A 20,387-nucleotide genomic window follows, 5' to 3' on the forward strand; every position below is an offset into this window, starting at 1 on the left:
AATACGGTACCCTGCCTAGATACTCTATGACAACACACTTATCTTAATCACTCTTATTCCTACACCTTCTGGAAAAATGCAGGAACATGTATTTTAAAACACAGTACTGTTAATTTTGGATGATAGAGACATATAATTATATGCTGACATATATGTTATAGATCTGTCTTACAGCCATAGTAATAACTTTGGCTCATGAAAGAACATTGTTCATCTTATTCATCAATCTGAATGGGTCATATAACTGATACAAATGCCTAAAGACATCTGCAAGTGTAGCCAAGCCCTGAGATAAGTATGCTTTTATAAAGGTTTATTCTTTTTCCTAGAGGGAGTCAGTAGGAAAGATCTGATGTCATCACCACCACCCCTTCCTCTCACTTTGGTGTCTGTTATTTGCACGATGAGATTATATGAGAGACAAGCCCAAGTCAATTTATCTCTTGCATTTAAACAATAGATTGGTAGTAATGGAAAGCTGACTCCTGGGTGATCTTAATAACAGTTGTTTGTGCCAGGGCCTCAAGTATCTGCATCTTAAACAACCCATCAGAAAAAGAAAAAGTGGTTGTGAAAAGCACAGAGGTAAAAGATAAGCTTTGTCTTCCTCTTCTAGTCTGATAGAAGGTCTAAGCTGTCTGCAGTGGTCATGGTTAAAAGTATATCTATCATAAAGAAGAAGGGTTTAAATTATTGGGGCTATATTTAATGGTATCAGAAACCTATAGAACACTGAATGAAAAATACCATTAAAAGTTAAAATTTACCAAAGATTACTATTTTGTGATATCCTAAACAGTGATGTCATTCCTGATATTTAGAACAGGAACTAACTACAGTATCTCATATACAGCACTATGGATACTACTGTTACATCGTGACTTCTTAATGATGAATGTAAAGGTATAAGGAATACCATTCCTCCAGGGTCAGAGGCCTGCAGTTAGCTGGCTGGCTGATTAGATCCACCCTCTGCACCTGGAAAAAAGAGCTGGAATTTAACTGGCTGATGCTCATAGAAGAGGGCAGCAGGAGATGGAGGGGAAGATCGCAAAACCCTCCAGAAAGCTGAGGGGCAGGGGCTGTGTGCCAAGAGACTGCTACTGGAGTTACTGCTGAGAGAGGAATTGCTCCAGAAACCAAATGGACAGAAGGGAGACTGTGTGAAATCCTTTTATTACTGAGGCAAGAGACAAATTTTAGACTGCTGAACTTACTGGTGTGATGAAGTGACTTGTTGAAGGAACTACTCAGCCTGTACAGACTTTGAGGGAAGAATTTGTGAGGTTTTGATTATTTTTTTTTGTTAAGAAGGTTTGGAATAAAAACAACTAACCCAGTTGGAAACTGGTTCCCTGGCTTCTGTGAGAGAGCTTCAGATAGAATTACCTCAGGGAACAAGCTGGTTCAGCAAGATTAAAACCTGGTCTGGTAAAAGGAGGGTGCTATAAGATAGATCCAGTCCTTCCAGTGACCACACCAGCCCCAACCATACCCCTGCCAGGGGACCTCTACAGGCCTCAAAACTAAACCCAGCTTGGGGAGCCCCTACTGGCCCCAGCTTGGGGAGCCTTACCGGGTACAACAAAAACACTACCCCAGGGACCTCTACAGGCACAAACCTTGCCATGGAGCATTGCTGAGTCCTCCCTAACTCTAGCTCAGGGAGCCTTACTATCCTGAATCCTAATCCTAGGACCGCTACAAACCTTGACACTAACTTTAAACCTTGGAAGACTTACCAGCCCCATTCCTATCTCTAGACCAGGGTGGGCAAACTTTTTGGGCCGAGGGCCACATCTGGCTGGGGAAATTGTATGCAGGGATGGGGCAGGGGGTTGGGGTGCGGGAGGGAGTCTGGGATGTGGGAGGGGGTGCGGTGTGCAGGAAGGGTCTCAGGGCAAGGGATTGGGGCAGAGGAGGGGTGCGGGGTATATGAGGGGGCTCAGAGAAGGGGGTTGGGGTGTGGAGTGCAGAAGGGGGCTCAGGGCAGGGGTGAAGACTGCAGGAGGGGGCTCAGGGCAGGGGGTTGTGGTGCACAGGGGTGCAGGGTACAGCAGGGAGTTCAGGGCTGGGGGATGGGATGCAGGAGGGGTGCAGGGTTTACGAGGGGGCTCAGGGCAGGGAGTTGGGGTGCAGGAGGGGTGTGTGGTGCAGGCAGAGGGCTTAGGGCAGGGAGTTGGGGGGCAGGGTGGAGGAGGGGTTCAGGCTCTGGCCTTGCGCCGCTTACCTAAAGTGGCTCCAGGGTGGCAGCGGCACACACACAGGCCAGGGCAGGCTTCATGCATGCCTGCCTTGTCCCCGGCCCCATGCCGCTCCAGGAAGCGCTGCGGCCCCTGGGGAAGGGGGGGTGGAGGGCTCCATGTGCTCTGCCCTTGCCACACCTCCAGGTACCTCCCCCGAAGCTCCCATTGGCCACGGGTCCCCATTCCCGGCCAATAGGAGCGGTGGGGGGTGGTGCCTGGAGGCATGGGCAATGCATGGCGCCCTCTACCCACCCCCCCAACCTGGGGGCCGCAGGGACATGGTGCCAACCACTTCTGAGAGCGGCGCAGGGACCACAGTGCCATGGGGGGCAATCCCGCCATCCAGATCCAAAGCCCTGAGGGGCCAGATCCAGCCCGCGGGCCGTAGTTTGCTCTGCTCTAGACTGTGGAGCCTTACCAGCCCAAACCCTAATCCTAGCTTAGGGAGACTTACCGGTTCCAAGTCTTAACACTGCTCGGGGGCCTCTACAGACCCATTAAAATATATTTACATTTCAAATATAAGAACGGCCATCCTGGGTTAGACCAGTGTTCCATCTAGCCCAGTATCCTGTCTTACAACAGTGGCCAATGCCAGGTGCTTCAGAGGGAATGAACAGAACAGGTAATCATCAACTAATTCATGCCCTGTCACCCATTGACAGCTTCTAGCAAACAGAGGTTAGGGACATTTCACCACATGGTTTTGCATCCCTGCCCATCCTGGATAATAGCTATTGATGGACCTATTCTCCATGAATTTTCTAGTTCTTTTTTGAACCCTGTTATAGTCTTAGCCTTCACAACATCCTCTAGTAAAAAGTTCCACAGGTTGACTGTGCATTGTGTGAAGAAATGCTTCCTTTTCTTTGTTTTAAACCTGCTGTCTATTATTTCATTTGGTGACTCTTAGTTCTTGTGTTATGAGGGTAAATAACACTTCCTTATTTACTTTCTCCACACCAGTCATGATTTTGTAGACCTCTATCATAATACATTCCACCCCCATTAGTCATCTCTTTTACAAGCTGAAAAGTCCCCGTCTTATTAATCTCTCCTCATATAGAAGACATTCCATACCCCAATTATTTTTATTGCCCTTTCCTGAACCTTTTCCAATTTCAATATATCTTTTTTGAGATGGGGTGACCAGATCTGCACGCAGCATTCAAGATGTGGGCGTACCATGGATTTATATAGAGGCAATATGATATTTTCTGTCTTACTATCTCTTTCCTAAGGACTCCCAACATTCTGTTTGCTTTTTTGACTGCCGCTGCACATTGAGTGGATATTTTCAGAAAACTATCCACGACGCCAAAATCTTTTTCTTGATTGGTAACTGCTAATTTAGACCTGTCATTTTATATGTATAGTTGGGATTATGTTTTCCAACGTGCATTACTTTGCATTTATCAACAATGAATTTCATCTGCCATTGTGTTGCCCAGTCACCCAGTTTTGTGAGATCCCTTTGTAACTCTTCAGTCTGCTTTAAACTTAAATATCTTGAGTAGTTTTGTATTATCTGCAAATTCTGCCACCTCACTGTTTACCCCTTTTTCCAGACCATTTATGAATATGTTGAACAGCGCTGGTCCCAGTACAGACCCCTGGGCGACACCACTATTTACCTCTCTCCAGTCTGAAAATTGACCATTTAGTCCTACCCTTTGTTTCCTGTCTTTTAATCAGTTACGGATTCATTAGAGGACCTTCCCTCATATCCCATGACTGCTTGCTTTGCTTAAGAGCCTTTAACAAAGTATTTGTGGTTTCATCTATATTTAGAACCAGGGCCGGCGCTTCCATTAGGCGACTCTAGGCGGTCGTCTAGGGCACCAGGATTCAGGGGGTGGCATTTTGTGCGCTCCTCACGGGGTGCATGGGAGCTTCCGGTTCTGCTCCCGTTGCGCCCCCGAAGAAGGACCTTCTGCCGACGTGCCATGGAAAACAGCGGCAGGCAATTGAGCAGCTCAATGACTGCCGCTGTTGCCTGCAGCATTTCGGCGGAGGGTCCTTCTTTGGCGGCGCGATGGGAGCGGAACCGGAAGCTCCCGCACGCCCCGCGGGGAGCGCACAAAATGCTGCCCCCCGAATTCTGCCTAGGGTGCCAGAAACCCTGGCGCTGCTCCTGTTTAGAACAGGAAATACCATGATCAGTTAACTAATATGGTGACCATTGTGGACACTATTACAACATGGAGATTGCAAAGCAGCTCAAGTGCAGTGTCATGAGTATCTCTTACAAGGAGCTTTGCATCCATCATTCTACTCATGTCAGCTAGCACTGGAGGATCCTAGAGCAATAATCTGCTAGTAGACCATCTGATTTTACCTGAACCCGATGGAAGAAATGGATTACCAATAGAATAGGGAATTACTGTGGATGGCAACATTCAAAATCAGACTGTTTACTGAAATAGATACCACCACAAACAGATCTAGCTATGGTCAGGGCTGATGTCTATACAAGCATAAATGTACTTCTGTCAGATGTAGACATGTCCTAACTCTAAAAGGTCTACCCCCTCTGTGATCTTGTTGTTGAAAACTATACCTATTTCTAGCTGTTTCTCACTGGTCTCCACTTCTGTCCAGGGGACAGATCCCCTGTTCCCACTGAAGGCAATAGGAATTCTGTCACTGACTAAATGGAGGAGTATCTGCCCCTTACATTTTTACATTGACTGTTCAATAAATCTGACAGTTTTTATTACTAGTAGCATAGTAATTAGCCACATAGCTTTAGTATGCAAAATACTGTCACTGTTTCTTGTTTATCTTTCCTATAGGTCCTACTGAATGAATTATCTTTCAAGTCACATTAAAACCAAGACACATTTGAAAAACTTTTATAAAATATTTGTAAACCAGAATGTAGGATTTTGGCTGTCACATTTTTATAACATGATATCCTTACATAGCTTTTGTACTAGTAAGAATTTTTACAGTACCTCGGTTTGTCATCTTCTCCTTGGTTCTGGATTTGATTTAGAGAAGGAATCAGATGAACATGTTATATCAGCTACTTAACATTCTAAGTATGGAGCTATTTGGATTTGAATATATATGAACCTATAGTGCTTAGCTGAATTTGTAGGTACAGTACATGGAATCCAATACTGATGATAATTTATGAAGGTAAGAATACTGATTCCTATAATATTGCAAACTTAGTTTATGATAACGTAATTACTTACACTAATAACACTGCTTAGGCACAGTCTTGCTAATTATGATTTTATAAATATTAATGATATCTAGGCTGTGTGTTTGATTCCCTCTAGTAGAGTCATTCATCATGGTATTTCCCTTATATCCAGGCTGCATTATTTTTCTTCCATTTCCTCTTATTTGTTTGTTACTGGACATGCAGTCACCCTGAACTTGGGACTGAAATATAATATACTATTATCTCTTCAATGGTTCAGCCTGGATAAACTTTACATTTTGTCATCTGGTAGCAATGGTCCAATGATATAATTTTGTATTAAAGGCAATCAAATACAAAGTCAGTTATAATCTGTATCTCTTGCTCTTTTAAATGTCTAACATAGCCAGAAAACTAAATTACATAGGACTTCGTTTTTATTCTTTTTCATGTGACCTGTTTCAAGTTAAGATTCCTTTGAATTATTAAATGCTTCCTTAAAGCATCTTTTCATACTACCTTTTTAAAGTTAATTATTGATGTAGTGACAAGCTGAAAAGACTAAAAATTGTAATTTTTTTCCCTTTTCATTCAGAAGGACGTGAAAAATATCGTCTGACAATGGCTGTCTATTTAGTATAATAAAAAGGTAATACTAAGATAGAATACTGAATGTTGTTTTAGGGGAAGAATTGTTAACACTGCTGTATTATCCAAAGTGTAAATGCAGTGTGTATTTCTCTGACGATATCTGTTAAAGAGAAAGTTGGGACATAACCTTTTGAGCTGGGGTTTAACCACATAAACTTAAGCAGCTGAAAGGAAACAGATTAGAATTTTTTTAAACACTAGTATTCAGAGCTTTAGGAATAGGCTTGTCTTTTCCCAGAAAGATAACATTATAATTTTCAGACCACCACAGAGAACCAAAAAAAAAAAAAATCACTAACCTCCTACTGAAAAGAACTTCAGTCAACAGCAATGATAAGCAGAGATTTGGAAGCATTTGACACTGCAAATCCTATTCTTTTGTAATTCTTTACTTTTTACAACATTTTCAACAGGGTTATATTAGACTTTTAGAAGGATAATCAATAGCCATAATGACATAACTGAAACCACTCTTCAAAGTGATCCCCTCTAGTAACTTGAAACAAAGACACAGACTCACTGCTGTGGTGAGATTTTGATTGGTGCAGGGGGCAGGAGAGTGCCATTAGGGAGCCAGTTATATCTCCCTGATTCTGAGCATGGATCTGCAGGATGCCTAGTGTAAGGAAGAACAGTCTTGGGGCTGCTGCAGTCCACATCAGCTGGCCAGAGTCCCCAGCAGGACTGCTGGAGCAAAGAAGAAGAATGATCTAGCGGTTAGGATGCTAGCCTAGAAGATCAGGGACCCGAGTTCAAGTTCCTGCTCTACCACAGACTTCTTGTGGTAGACCCTCGGGCAAGTTACTTAGTCTCTCTATGCCTCAGTTTCTGCCCTGTGAAATGGGGATAATAGCACTTTCCCACCTCAAATGTTCTAAGAATAAATCCATTAGAGATTGTGAAGTGCTCAGATGCTATAGTAATGGGGCTGATGGAACACAGCAGGTAAACTGGCTCTGTGCCAAGTAAGCTCTCTCATGCTGGGAGATTTCTCAGATGGTTGATCTATTTGTGTTTGGCGTCCTGTGTGTGACCAGAGTGTTGCAAAAGGGTTGAAACATACTATGGATTTTGACCCAAAATCAGCCATGCAAACCTGAATTAAAAAGTACAATGAAGAGAGAATTTCTAATACTTTTGGTCTTTACAGTCTATATTTAAAAAATAAGCCATGCTACTGTCAATGAAGTGGTGACATCATGTCAATGGTAATAGTTGTAATATGACATCACAAACTGCCTGGTGACTATTCAGAAGGGGACAAAAGACCGCATACCAACTAATTTTGATGGCAATGGTGACAAAATATGGCCACTGGGATAAAAAGCATAACCCATCATATGAAACTATGCTTGAAGCCAAAAGCTGATATCATTAGCCAGGAATCTCAGTGTAACAGCATACCTTTCCAATCAGATCAGCAATTTTGGGTACTGGCTTTCCTTTCTGATGGCACATGGTTGCAGGACTCTGTCCATCCCAGTCTTGAAGCTCCTCAATGCTTTTCAGATAAAGTAGGGCTCTCAGTCCTGTGCAGTAGTCCTCAATCACAGTGAAATCTTGATTCTGTACTGCACTGCACACCTACAAAACATACACCCAGCAATCAACAACAAATGTCCAATGGTATGTGAGATTACTTGTGCTGTTTGAACTTACTGATGTCCAGGGCCTTAAATGCAACTGTATTATGAACATCAGAATAAATAGGACTCAGGAATTTAAGCTGATAAGTTCCTTATCCTTGTGTCACCACTAGTATAGAGTTGGAACATGAATTCTCACCCCAGACACAGCTAGGGCCCACCCAAGCAAGTGGGAGAAGGCCTCCCCAAACAGCACATGCCATCCAGGAAAAGAACACTTTAGAGTGCAGGAAGACTTAAGGTCCCTCTCTCTGTATTAGTATTACAATTTGCACTCTGGTAGCACCGAGAGGTCTGGGGTCCATTGTGCTTGGCACTCTACAAACACATAACAAAGAGATGGTCCCTGTTCTGAAGACCTTACAGACACAGGTAGAAACACCAGAAGGATGCCCTTACAACCAACACCTGAAATTTTTTCTCTCTCTGTTAAGCCCAACTTGTGGCTATCAGGCTAACTTAAAACTCTAACCAACCACAGTGACCCTGGAAATGAAATAACACTTGGCCAAAAAAAAACCCCATGACTGTCTCCCGGGGCCCAAGCCATAGCTCACTCATCAGTGACTGGACTGTCTGATGGTCACCAACCATCAAAGAGCCTAGTGGATATAGCCTGGGCAGCTAAAAGCCCAAATTCAGCTATGAAAAATCTCCCAAAGACATCAAATATGGCAGTAAGTATCATCTGATACCAATTTCAGAAATCCCAACCAGAGCACTAAAATGAACTGGAGACACCACCAACAGGCTCCATGAACCAAATTAAGTATGTATACACACACACACACAAAATTCCTGCCCGAAGTGTTGGTCCCTAGTATTGCCAAGCACAAGTGGCCAAAGCATTAGTCAGTATCCCACCCCAAGACCATGAAAATTTTTTTAAAAAATGGGATTGTTTTTATTTATCTTCTCATTTTTTAGCCTTTAGGATCCATTGTTAAAGGCCTTTTCTGTGACCCTGAGAGCTAGAAATGTACTTGAAAAAAAAACCCACAAAAAACTGAGATCCTCACATAATCACCGGATTTCAGGAACTTGGGCTTCAAAACAAACAAGCAAAAAAAACCAACCCCCCCCCCCCAAACATTGTGAGGCTGACAATACAATTGAAAAGATTTACAATCCTGGGGTCGTAAAAGTATGTCTACATCGCAAAAAAATAAATGTCTCAGAACCCAGGTCTACAGACTCAGGCTCCTGCTACGGTGCTATAAATAACCATGTGGACATTCCAGATGGCTAAGTCAGTGTTTTCAGTGACTGATATAAGCTTGTATTCATATGAGGATGTCAGAAAAGCAGTAGTGTACCTGCATAAGACATGCATGTAATGAATAAAACAATGAAATGCTCACCTACTTCAAGACAATATAAACACACACACACACCCTTCTAAAATTAAATCATAAGATTCACTAGATACTTGATTTCACCACTTAGGGGAAGAAAAGACCTAGGTAACATATCAACATTTTACACATGGTTTCACAAACTAATACAATCTGCAGTTCAGAAGAAGAAAGGTACATTTTAAAATATTGCAGGAAAAAAGGAGAATAACTATAAAATATGCACAAGAAATTTCCTATGCAGCCCATTTACATTACACAAAATCTGTTTCTCTGGAGAAACAGGGTGAGCATTAATTAGGTCTGTTATGCCTTCCATAGACTTAGAGATTTTCTTTTCAGAGCAATTATAGAGAACATCATAATAATTTCCTCCGCAGGTTATTTAACTGAAAACCCAACTGATGCTTTATTTAAACCTCTTTGTTCGCTAAAGGATTCTTTTTTTTTAATCATATGGGTAACACTTTTATTAGCTATTTTAAAAAAAATATTTAAAATATAAGAAAATACAGTTAAAAGCCATGCTATGTCATGTCACTTAAAACAAGCTCAGATTCTGTTGTCGAATTTCTGAAATATTTTGACAGGATGTGTACACATGAGATACACTGGAGGATACTTGTTATAACCTTATAAATAGAGAGGCTTTTACTTTTTTTCCATATTATGGTGCAACATTATGAATTGAAATAACCTAAGAATGTGCAGAAGATGATAGCAAACTAAAAATCAGAAGGGGTGTGAAAGTTCATAAGATATCACAATAACCTATAATGAAAATGTTAGGAAAAGCTGAATTAGTCTAAACAAAAAGACTACATATACAACTCAAGGACTGTGTTGCAATCATGCCTGGCAAACAACAGAACGTGGTCTGGAAACTAATGAACCAAAACCGGTGTGTTGGAAACGAGGCCTCACTGGTGGACAAACTAATGAAGGGAAGGGCTATTCCATTCATCATTCCCTTTATGGATCCTTAAAGAGATTTCCTGACCAGCCTGTGTGAGACAGAGGGACCTAGATAACATTGCCACTGCTACTGGCTAGAGTTGAATCCCAAACACGAACTGAGATTAAATGGGATTGGACTTTAACAAAAACAGCAGCAGCAGCAGCAAGAAGCTACAGATCATTTCAACCAACTTCTTCTCTTTTACACACAAGAATAATTATTACCATCATTGATATCATTTAAAAGACTGTGAAACAAGGGTTTTTTCCCCTTCTCAAACTCTCTCCAGTTAAAAGGAAAGGGAACAAGGTATATTGTTAAAATGAAAGGCTTACTTTACATTTCAAATACTTTAACTGTTTTTCTTTCTTTTCTGTATCTTTAATAAAAGGTTAAAAGAATCTTTAAAGGTGTGTTTGTCATGGTACTAAGCAGGCTGAATTATCTGTATACTGAACCTTGTTTAATGCTATTTAATGTTGGACAGGGACAGGCACAACACCACTGGGAGGATGGAGGCTGGGGAAAGGAGGGATGGTGCTTCCAATCCTTTACACACACAAATAAATATATTGAGCAATTTTAGCTCAGATAACCTAAGAATAAATTCTAAGGGCTTGGTCCTGAGCTGCATAATGCAAGGGTAACTCATTAAGTGAAATTCACTTTATATGATTTCACTGGGGAATGCACCTCTGGAATGCATCACAGGATCAAGCTCTATGAAACTGCAAGCATGAGAGGCACACATACATTGCAGGATCCCTACTTATGTACAGTATAAGAAATTACCGCCCTAATAAAGTAATAAATAACCATGGATGCATCTATATAACTTTGTCAATGGGATCTGGAAAAAGCTCAGCAGCGAGCTAGAGTGAATGTGTCAGCAGAGTTCTTTTTACTACTTGTTATATGTTTGTTTTTAATAATTTGCTTTTATTTGAAACATTTTTATTCCATATTTTAAAAAAATAATATTTTCAATAATGTGTATTTATTACATCAGTGATCATGAAACTTTACAAATGGCCTGCTGGGATTTTATAATTATCATTACAAACACAGTAGGGCCAAATCCTGAAGACTTTACTGAGGCACATTTCCCACTGGGTTCACTGGATTTTGCCGAGAGCAACTGCTTTTGAGGGAAATACCCACACATCAGCGTGTCACGTTTTGTTTTGTTCTTTGCAGAGAAAGCTTTTGGGCTGCCCCAAACTCAGCATATTCCACAGAATCTCGGGAGGCGAGGGCCATCCATGCAAAGCCCCTGTGCCCCTGCACTGAGCCAGGACTCTGGAATAGCCCCTACCAATTCACAAGCTGTGCAGTTCCATTATGGTCAGGCTTGACAAATCCCTGGCTGGGTTGATTTAGTGGGGGATTGGTCCTGCTTTGAGCAGGGGGTTGGACTAGATGACCTCCTGAGGTCCCTTCCAACCTTGATATTCTGTGATTCTGTGATTTAAAGGCTTCCCCAGATGGTGAACACCTTCTTGGGAGAAGTGGCAGGGGAGGAGAAGATTATCTGGAAAATATATTTCGGGTAGGAGGTCTATTACCTTTTTCATATAATTTCTGTGGGGTTGGATGGGAGAAGATGTGTACCTCTCTCTAGCCCCAGTCCTGTTCCTCTCTCTCCTCACCCTCGAGCTTCAGTCTTCACCTTCCCCACCAAGATGGACTCTGGAGTCCATGGAGAAGCTCCTGCAGAATCCCGGGTGGTTGTGGAAGAGATGGTGCCACAGTGGCAGCAGTGAACATTAGCCCCACACTCCTTCAGTTCCATACCTGCCCTGTATTTCCCCACACAATTCCCAGCTAAGGAGATACAGAAAGTTCACTGTCCCTTACAGCACCCATGGAGCAAAGAACTGGAGAAAGCCAGATAATCTGGCCCTATATGTTTTATTACACTCTTAATTTTCAAGTGGTGTAAATATCCATGCAATAATTAGATTGTGATAACAAAAATGCCTCAGTGCTGAGTATCATCAAGGCAATGTTTCTAATTCTCCATCACCATCAGTCCTGGTTAGCAGTAACACTCCTATTCTAACCTGTCTCAAATCACTATTGTGGCTCTCTAGCATTACTGAATTCACATCATTCATAGTTTAGAAGTAGCAGGGAGCCAATTTTATTTTTCCTTCCATCAAAAATATATGTTTTGCTCTCTGTTGGACAATGGGAACAAAATAATAGTAATTGTAATGAAAAGAGGTACACTAGGTAGGCAGACTGGTAGTGGAGATACACAGTTAGATAAGGAGATTGATGGGTATATTTTTGTATATATACATGCAAATCACAAAGGTTGACTGTTCTACCATATTAGTTTCCATTTGTTGTAGCTGTACAACATCAAAGCACTGATGTCCCTATCTATTGCATTTAGCGGTAATGTAATGGACTACCAAAAGAAATCAAAGTGAGAGTTTCTAAGTAGTTTCCTGGCAATTGAGACAGCAGGCGCTTTCATCTGCACTGTAACGGTGGCAGTGCATTGATTTAAACTCCTTCTGAGATCTCAAATGCTTTTACATTCTTAGGCCTCTCTGGCAGCCCTTTTTTTCCCCTCAAGTGATAAAATTCTAGCATTTAGCAGTATGCCATTTTACTTCCCCCACAAGGAAGAGACTTATTTCAGCGTTGCTACTAAACCGCACAAGTTCTCTAAATAAAATAGCTCTCGAAATGCGATCCTATTAGAAAATCTGCCTTTGACTTCACACATTCTAATATTCTGACTCTAGCAATGGGATAAACAACAAAAATTCCTCTCAGGTACCTTCGAAAGGTTCTGCAATGGATAAGCAGTTTTGCTTTTATATTAATTTGGATGAGTTTGCTTTGAAATGTTCCTCACTGATATGCCCAGAAGGTAAGGAAAAGAGTTACTCAGCCTCTTGTATTATACTATGTATCTAATTTTAAACGTATTTGTCATCATTTAATGCAATCTTTTTCATTATAAATTCTTCCTGAGAACTGTTAAATACATAAATCTACCTTTTTGTCTGAGAAAATCTCCTTAGGCTATTTTTTTCAATGTACAGTTGAGATCATTGTCTTTTTGTTTAGTTTCTATTGGCTTAGGTTATACTGAAGACAGACTGTACTACATAAAAGCAATACAAGGTGCTTCATGAAGGGACCTACCTGAGCCTTGCCAGCAAATGGGCGTAATCTAATATTCCTAAAAACACTAGGACATTCATTATGGGTAAACGTGCGATTTAAATCTCGGTAATGCTTACATATGATTTTAAAAACTGTATCTTCTGTAGCTAGTAGCAGACTACTCAAGTCTGTGAAGAATGTTCTCTGCCACACAGTGAAAAATGCTGCATAACCATTGCACATGAAGATAATAAATCTATTTTGCAGTTTCTAAGCAATGATTTAGATGAACACAGAGTATTCAAAGAATCAGGAAATCAAAAAGAGCACATTCAACATCCCTAGACTATTTCAGAACCTACTTATAATGTGGAAGGAGTGTAATAAGAATGTAAGCATCCAAATATAATGTTCTAGGGCAAAGGTTCTCCAACTGTCATCTTTAGACCGCTAGTAGTCTGCAGACAGTGGTCCACGGAGAGCTGTCTGGTCACATAATTCTGGCTCCCCCTTTATAGCTGTAAATTAAATTACAACAGCTAAACATACATTGTATACTTTCCTAAAATTACTTCTCTAAATAAGCAATTGCTGTAGTTGCCTGGACGATATTACATGATTGTGAGAATGAGAGGAGTTGGTATATGAGACACTGTGGTTCACACTCTAAAACAAATTTGAGAACCTCTCTTCTAAAATGACAAGTTCATGACTAAGAAAAATCTTCTTAAGTATTGATAAAATATAGATGAAATTATTTGATTTATTCACATTAGCTTCTAAATGACTCTAGAGATATAGGGTAGCAGATGGGATGCTATTTAACAAGGCTTGGGAATGCAGTATCAAGATGCAAGGCTGAGTTGGATGAGAGTTTTTTATCCTTCTTTTGAACATTACAATTGAACAAAGGTACATAAATGTTTGTCCATTTAGATTCTGAGTAAGCAGCTTGGAGGGATCAAATTCTGTGAGAGTTGTGCTGATCGGCAGATTAAAAAGGCATGCTCTGCATTACTTTCATATTAGACTATAGTATTCTATTAGTTCTAGGAGCTACAGAGAGAACCCCTGTACAGTACATGGGCACATGCAGGATTTTACAATCATGACCATCTATTTAGGAAAACTAATATGATTTCACATGCCTTGAGCATTACAGCTATGAGCAATAATCTCATGATCAGTCACCCATAATGAACTGTACCATTGTATTGTAGGAGCTATGCAATGTGAAGGAGATACTTGTAGGCAGACATGCTAAAAAGAGGTATGTAAATAGGCCAGGCACATGTTTAGATTCTACACCTGTCTTTAACTTCATCATGTACTTGTGGAATATCAAAGGCACAAAGCTCTATTTTGTGCCAAGGAGTAGGAAAATATTGTGGAGGGAAATTAAATCTTCCAATTCTCCTAGATGCACTTCAGCAGCTGGTGCAGCATCAGATCAGTTGCTGTGTCATGCAGTTACAGGGCCATTGGCACTATTCTCCTGCCCTGCCTTCTCAAGTTCTCCAAAGATAGGTCTCCTCTTCATCAAGCTCCCTAAACCTGGCAGCTTAGTCTTGAAAGGCAGATCCAGGTTATTCTGAAAGAGTCAGTAACCCTTCTAAAATCCACTTTCTACCTCAAAAAGCATATTCACAAATAGGGAGAAATTATTATTATTATTGGTGCAATGAAACAAAAAATAATGCTAGAAAGTCAGGAATTCCATCACTTCTTGACGGATGGACTTTCCTTGGCCCTAAGAGTCAGCACCGTAAAAGGACACATGTTGGTAATGAACAGCATCATTAACTCATGGACAGACAGGTTCAAGTAGCTCCTCTGCCTGACTCAGAAAAAAGGTTTTCATCACAGACCATTCTGAACAGGCAATGAAAGAATCAAAACCTACATCTCAGGCCAGTGCTCTAACCACAGGGCTACAGAGAAAATCTCTTACACACACACACACACACACACACACACACACACACACACACACACACACACACACACACACACACACACACACACACACACACACACACACACACACACACACACACACACACACACACACACACACACACACAACCTGAGAACCTGATGAAATATTCATTGACATTGATAAGTTTCCGTGAAACATTTTGGTTTCAACAAACTGGCATTTTTCTATGGAAAAAAGTTTCATCTAAACATTTCCAACCAGCTCTAATGAGCATCGTCTCTTGATGCACACCCTCATGTGGCCTGATTTTTGAAAGCTGCACGTCTATCAAAACCAGCCAGCAAACCAATTTTCCCATCTTCGGACCTCAATTTAGTCTGGCAATGATTAACCTCTCATTCCTGGGAGTCTCTCCTTTCAGTACTGTTTTATATTATTTCAGCTACAATTTCTTTCATCCTTTATCAGCTTGGCTGTAGGAATTTGTGAACTAGCTACTATTCCCGCTGAAGAATGACATTCATGTGAATAAAACAGTTCTGACCCTCTGAGGCCTATGATAAAAACTCACTTTCACACTTCCCAAGAGATTTTTCTTTCCCCTTTCGCTGCTCAAATAGTAAATATCAGAAGGAAAAGAAATGGCATAACCTGGATGTTGAGAGAAGTTAAAGCCTTTCCTAAATGTACTATGAGTTTCAGACAATCCATTTCTCTGTTGACTTCTCATTCCAATTCCTTCATTCTAATTGCATGGATAAAAGAACCTCTCTCAACATGGATCAAGTGCTGTATTAGGGAGGACTATGATGTTACAAGAAAATTAAGGCATCAAGGATCGTTCTTCCAGATTATTTACTTCTTCATGGGAAGAAGATTTTACTAAAACTGAGAAAATTTGCAGACCAGCCACTTGGTCATGCAGTCAAACTGATAAACACTATACAGAGTTATCAATCAACTAGAAGGTGCTCTTCAGAGTGGTCCCCAATGTAAGTCTATGTATGGCGCAGGTGCTATGCTTCATGATTATACACACGCTTCTGTGCCTTATTCTCCTTTTCAGTGCTTGCTACTTTCCAGCAGCAAAGGGTCAGTGGAGCTGCCATGATGCGGAATGGAAAGTTTTTTTACATGTACATTTCCTTTCCATGACTGGCATCTCCATGAATCTTCCATTCCCTGGTCTCTCTAGAGTCTCTCAGAGAGGTGCAGATTTCTGCATTCTCACGTCTCTGGGTGGTTATTTGTTTTATGATTTACTGTTGTGAATACAAGTCCAAAAATTGCAAACAGTTGAACCCCCCTATTTTGCTGTGCAAAAACTTGTTAATTCACACACAAAGAACTGTTCTGCTGTTATAAAAATCTCTCAGTTAAATGCCTCAGTAATACACTTCCTGGGGAAAAAATCCTGTCAATCTGAGTCCTAGAGCTGAACAGCCTCTGGTTACCAGTTACCAGAAGAAGTAAATGCGCAGGAGCAGACCCTTACCAGAAAGTCAACTGTTCCTTGTTTGAGAGAGTTTATCTCAGGAACCAACAGCAGAAGTGTCCTTGATGGTCTTCAGTGTCAAGACAGAATATAAGGGAAGAGGCAGCTTTTTTCACTAATCAAGTCCCTGACCATCTGGGCCTTTATACATTGAATCAGCACCCTGAATTTGACATAAGTAGGCAGTGCAGAACGTGGGTAAGTTAGATGGTCACTGTGGCCAGCCTCACTTACCAGCAGACTGCTTTTTTCATTGTATATTTCTGCATATAGCAGGAAGGGAGTTCAAGGGTATTGTTATCCCATGTGTGGGCTAACCATATCATGGATCACAGTGTGAGGACAGAAGCCTCTCAGGGAGGGGATAAACCCCCCTCTGGGACAGATGGGTGAGGAGTTGACAAGCAAGGTAGGGGAGTGGGTAGAACTTTGAGTCAGTCCCACCAGTGTGCTGATGAGTGCATCTGAGCTGGCACAGAAGGGAAAGCAACAAGTAAGGTATGGGTCTGACACAGTTTACCTCCTTCATGGAGCAATAGAGGAGCCAGGGACTAGATTGTGACTTTCTGAGTCACAATCTAGCCTATGGTCTGTTTCTGGAGCAGAACAGTTATGTGGTGCCTCTTGGCCAGGGCTTTGTGGCAAAGCCACAATCTAGTTCTTAGGAGACAGACAACAGAAGCAGTAGCATCCCAGGTGACTTACGGAAACACTCCTAGAGTGCATTTCAGAAATCCAGCCTGGAGGTGATGGAGACATGCATGACCATAACCTATACATTTTATAACAGTCTAAAAAGTTGTTTGAAAAGACCTATTGTTCTTTTCAAGTTTAGCAACTAAATAGTAAAGATTTACTAAAAATATGCCATGCCAGGGTATAAATTCAGGAGCCTTTCCTATGAAAAATGCATACCTCAGAATGTAACCTCTTTGTTCTATCCTTTTTCTTACATCCGCTAGAAATAATGACTGCAGAATCTCTTTCAACAAAAGGTCATTTATGTCAACGGACGAAACACAGAGGATCAGATCGCCTGCGGTAATTGCAAATTAATGCTCTACTGCTAATGCATTAACTACATAATATTGATCTACAATTGAATCATACAGGCTACTGTGAAGTGAGTTTTACTTTAGTATTTTTGTGCTTTAATACTTTTCCCACAATACATTTTCTCTTTCCCCTGGAATTTTCTGTAATTGTCTCCATTTTTAGTTTCCTACAGTGTAATGACTTCTGCAAATGCATGTCTGTTCCTCAAAGGCCTTTCAAACAATCTACCAAACCATCGATGTGACATGGTAAAGTACACGTGATGCAAGTGACACATAAAAACAGATGGAAAATCTTATTTTTATAAATCAAAGCTCTAGGAAAAAGCTCACTAGAAAAGAAAAACAAGTTACCATATATACTCGTTCATAAGCCGAATTTTTTTAGTGAAAAAAGGGAAGCACCAGAGAAGGGGGTCAGCTTATGAAAGGGTATAGAGAGGGAGAGGTGGGACACAGCCCCTCCCCCCAACAGAGGGAGCAAGGAGAGGCAGCACAGCCAGCAGGGAAGAGGCGGGGCCAGAGTCTCTCCGCTTCTGGCCACGCTGCTCTCCCCCCAGCTTCTGAAGCAGCTGCAGCTCCAGGGCTGGCAGGCTGCAGCCGTGCCACTCGGCCCTGCCCCCCAGAGCAGGCTGTGGCTGTGCTGCCCGGCCCGCCAGAGCACGCTGCAGCTGTGCCGCCCGGCCCTGCTTGCTGGACCATGCTGCGGCCGCGCCGCACGGTCTGGCCCGCTGGAGCAGGCTGCGGCTGCGCTGCCCAGCCTGTCAGAGCAGGTCTAGCCAGGCCAGAGACATCCTCCCCGGGCCCTCCCAAGATAAGGTGGGAAGGGATGGGATGGGGAGAGTGTGGGCGTCCTGGGCTAGGGGTGGGGTCATGTGGGGGGTGGTCACAGGGGTTACTCCCCTGACTCCCAGCTTTCCCCCCCCCCACGAAAATTTCCCCACCAGTTGCTGTCACGGCCCGGCTTTGTTTACATGCCTGCGGACGCTCGAGGTAAACAAACCATCTCAGCCCACCAGCGCCTTATTCTGATGGCCCGGGAGCCAAAGTTTGATGACCCCTGAATTATAGGGTCAGCTTATGAACGGGTTATAAAATTTTTCCATTTTTACTTTTCCAGCTTGCGGGGGTCGGCTTATAAACAAACTGGCTTATGATCGAGTATATACACTTCAATGACACTGCACTCTCTAACAAACCTACAGTAAGAGACCAAACCTCAAAATGATGCAGTCAAAAAATCAGTGAGAGCTTTGGGTATACACGAAATGCAGGATTGGGCACATGTGGATAACATAGTTACTTATGTTTATTTCATTTTATGTTGAAAAGAAATACGTAGACTGAGATATGCTATGACAAAGCACAGTACTAAGAGATCAGTGGTGGAAGCATTTAAATGCATCCAAGATCTGATTGAAAAGATAAAAAATGAATGCTCTTTCCAACCATTCCTGAAACTACACAAATTGGAAGAGCTATCTGTTTGTTTTAAATAGTTTCACTTCCAGATAATGTGTAACCCCCTTGGAGTTTAGAGATCATGGCCCCTTTGAAACCTTTTCCTGAGGAGGAGGAAATGTTGGTTGTTCCAGGGGCGTGGAGAGAAGGAGAGTGGAAGGGTGTGTGTGTCTGTAGCTCCAGATGAAAGGGCTACAGCAAATGTAACCCTCACACCTCCTGGTGAGGTGTTCGGTCACATCTAGTGGCACTGAGATCACCTAGAGAGAGAGAGAGATAAAATGAGTCTGCTCTATAGCCCTAGCTAACAGCCAGTTGGCTTTTAGCTCATGCTATAGAGGCTCATGCACTAAGCTCCAGAGGTCCCCGGTTCAATACTGTCCACTGGGGCCTGTTGACGTTACACAAGCAGGCCCTCACCCAGCAAAGTAGCCGAGAACCTGCCGGAAGCCGGGGAGGGACAGAGCGGCTGACCAGGGACACCCCAGGACAGGAGCCAGGAGGAGCATTGTGCTAGGGAGGAATCACCCGAGAAGGAGAAACCGGAGCTGGACACAGTATCACTGTTGCCCAGGGATGTATGGGGCCATAAGTACTGTACTGGAGCTTGTGATCTTGAATTGGGAATAAGGAGGGAGGCTGTAGCTAGGTAAGTGGGGAGGTTTGCAGAGAGTTTGCAGAGAGTGGGTTTGCAGAGAGTGGCATAATTGAACACCGGAGGGGTTTGTTGTTGAAAGTTTACTGGGGTGCTGAAGATGACCAGGAGCATCCAAGTCTCACTGCCAGACTGGAACTCTGCCCAGGACTCCTGAATACTGAAGCTATGTCTACACTACCGCAGTAAGTCGACCTATGCTACGCAACTCCAGCTATGTGACTAACGTAGCTGGAGTTGATGTATTCTTAGGTCGAGTTACTGCAGGGGGGCGATGGGAAAAACTCTTCTTGTCGGGATTAGAGTACAGGGAGAGTGATCTGCTGTCGATTTGGTGGGTCTTCACTAGACACACTAAATCAACCGCCAGTGGATCGATCTCAGAGCGTCGATCCCAGCTGCAGAGTAGACATAGCCTGAGTGTAGACGCACTGCTCAGAGTCTGCCCTTTCATATGGTGGTACCACTGGGCCTGGGGGCCTCTTGTTGAGTGTGATCCTGTTTTACCATTCCCCCGCTCTGCCCCCTTGTTGTTTTTTCTCCATTCATCTTCTGTAAACAAACATTTCCTTTCGCTGTATTCATTGTACTTCCTGGTGTGCATGTGGGATCACTCCAGAGGGCTTGGAACAGGTTTTTCCCTGCT

The 20,387-nt window shown here is 42.4% G+C and overlaps 1 protein-coding gene across 2 annotated transcripts in view; it reads right to left on the minus strand.

Annotated features, from left to right (window-relative positions):
* Positions 1 to 20,387, minus strand: part of DPYD (dihydropyrimidine dehydrogenase) — a 588,030-nt gene that overhangs the window by 56,524 nt on the left and 511,119 nt on the right. For both annotated transcript variants that reach the window (XM_045026686.1, XM_045026687.1), the window contains one exon: positions 7,456 to 7,635. In XM_045026686.1, coding sequence (XP_044882621.1) covers positions 7,456 to 7,635 — 180 coding nt within the window. The remainder of the gene's footprint in view (positions 1 to 7,455; positions 7,636 to 20,387) is intronic.

This window comes from Mauremys mutica, chromosome 8 (genome assembly GCF_020497125.1).
Source record: "Mauremys mutica isolate MM-2020 ecotype Southern chromosome 8, ASM2049712v1, whole genome shotgun sequence".
Classification (NCBI taxonomy): Eukaryota; Metazoa; Chordata; order Testudines; family Geoemydidae; genus Mauremys; species Mauremys mutica.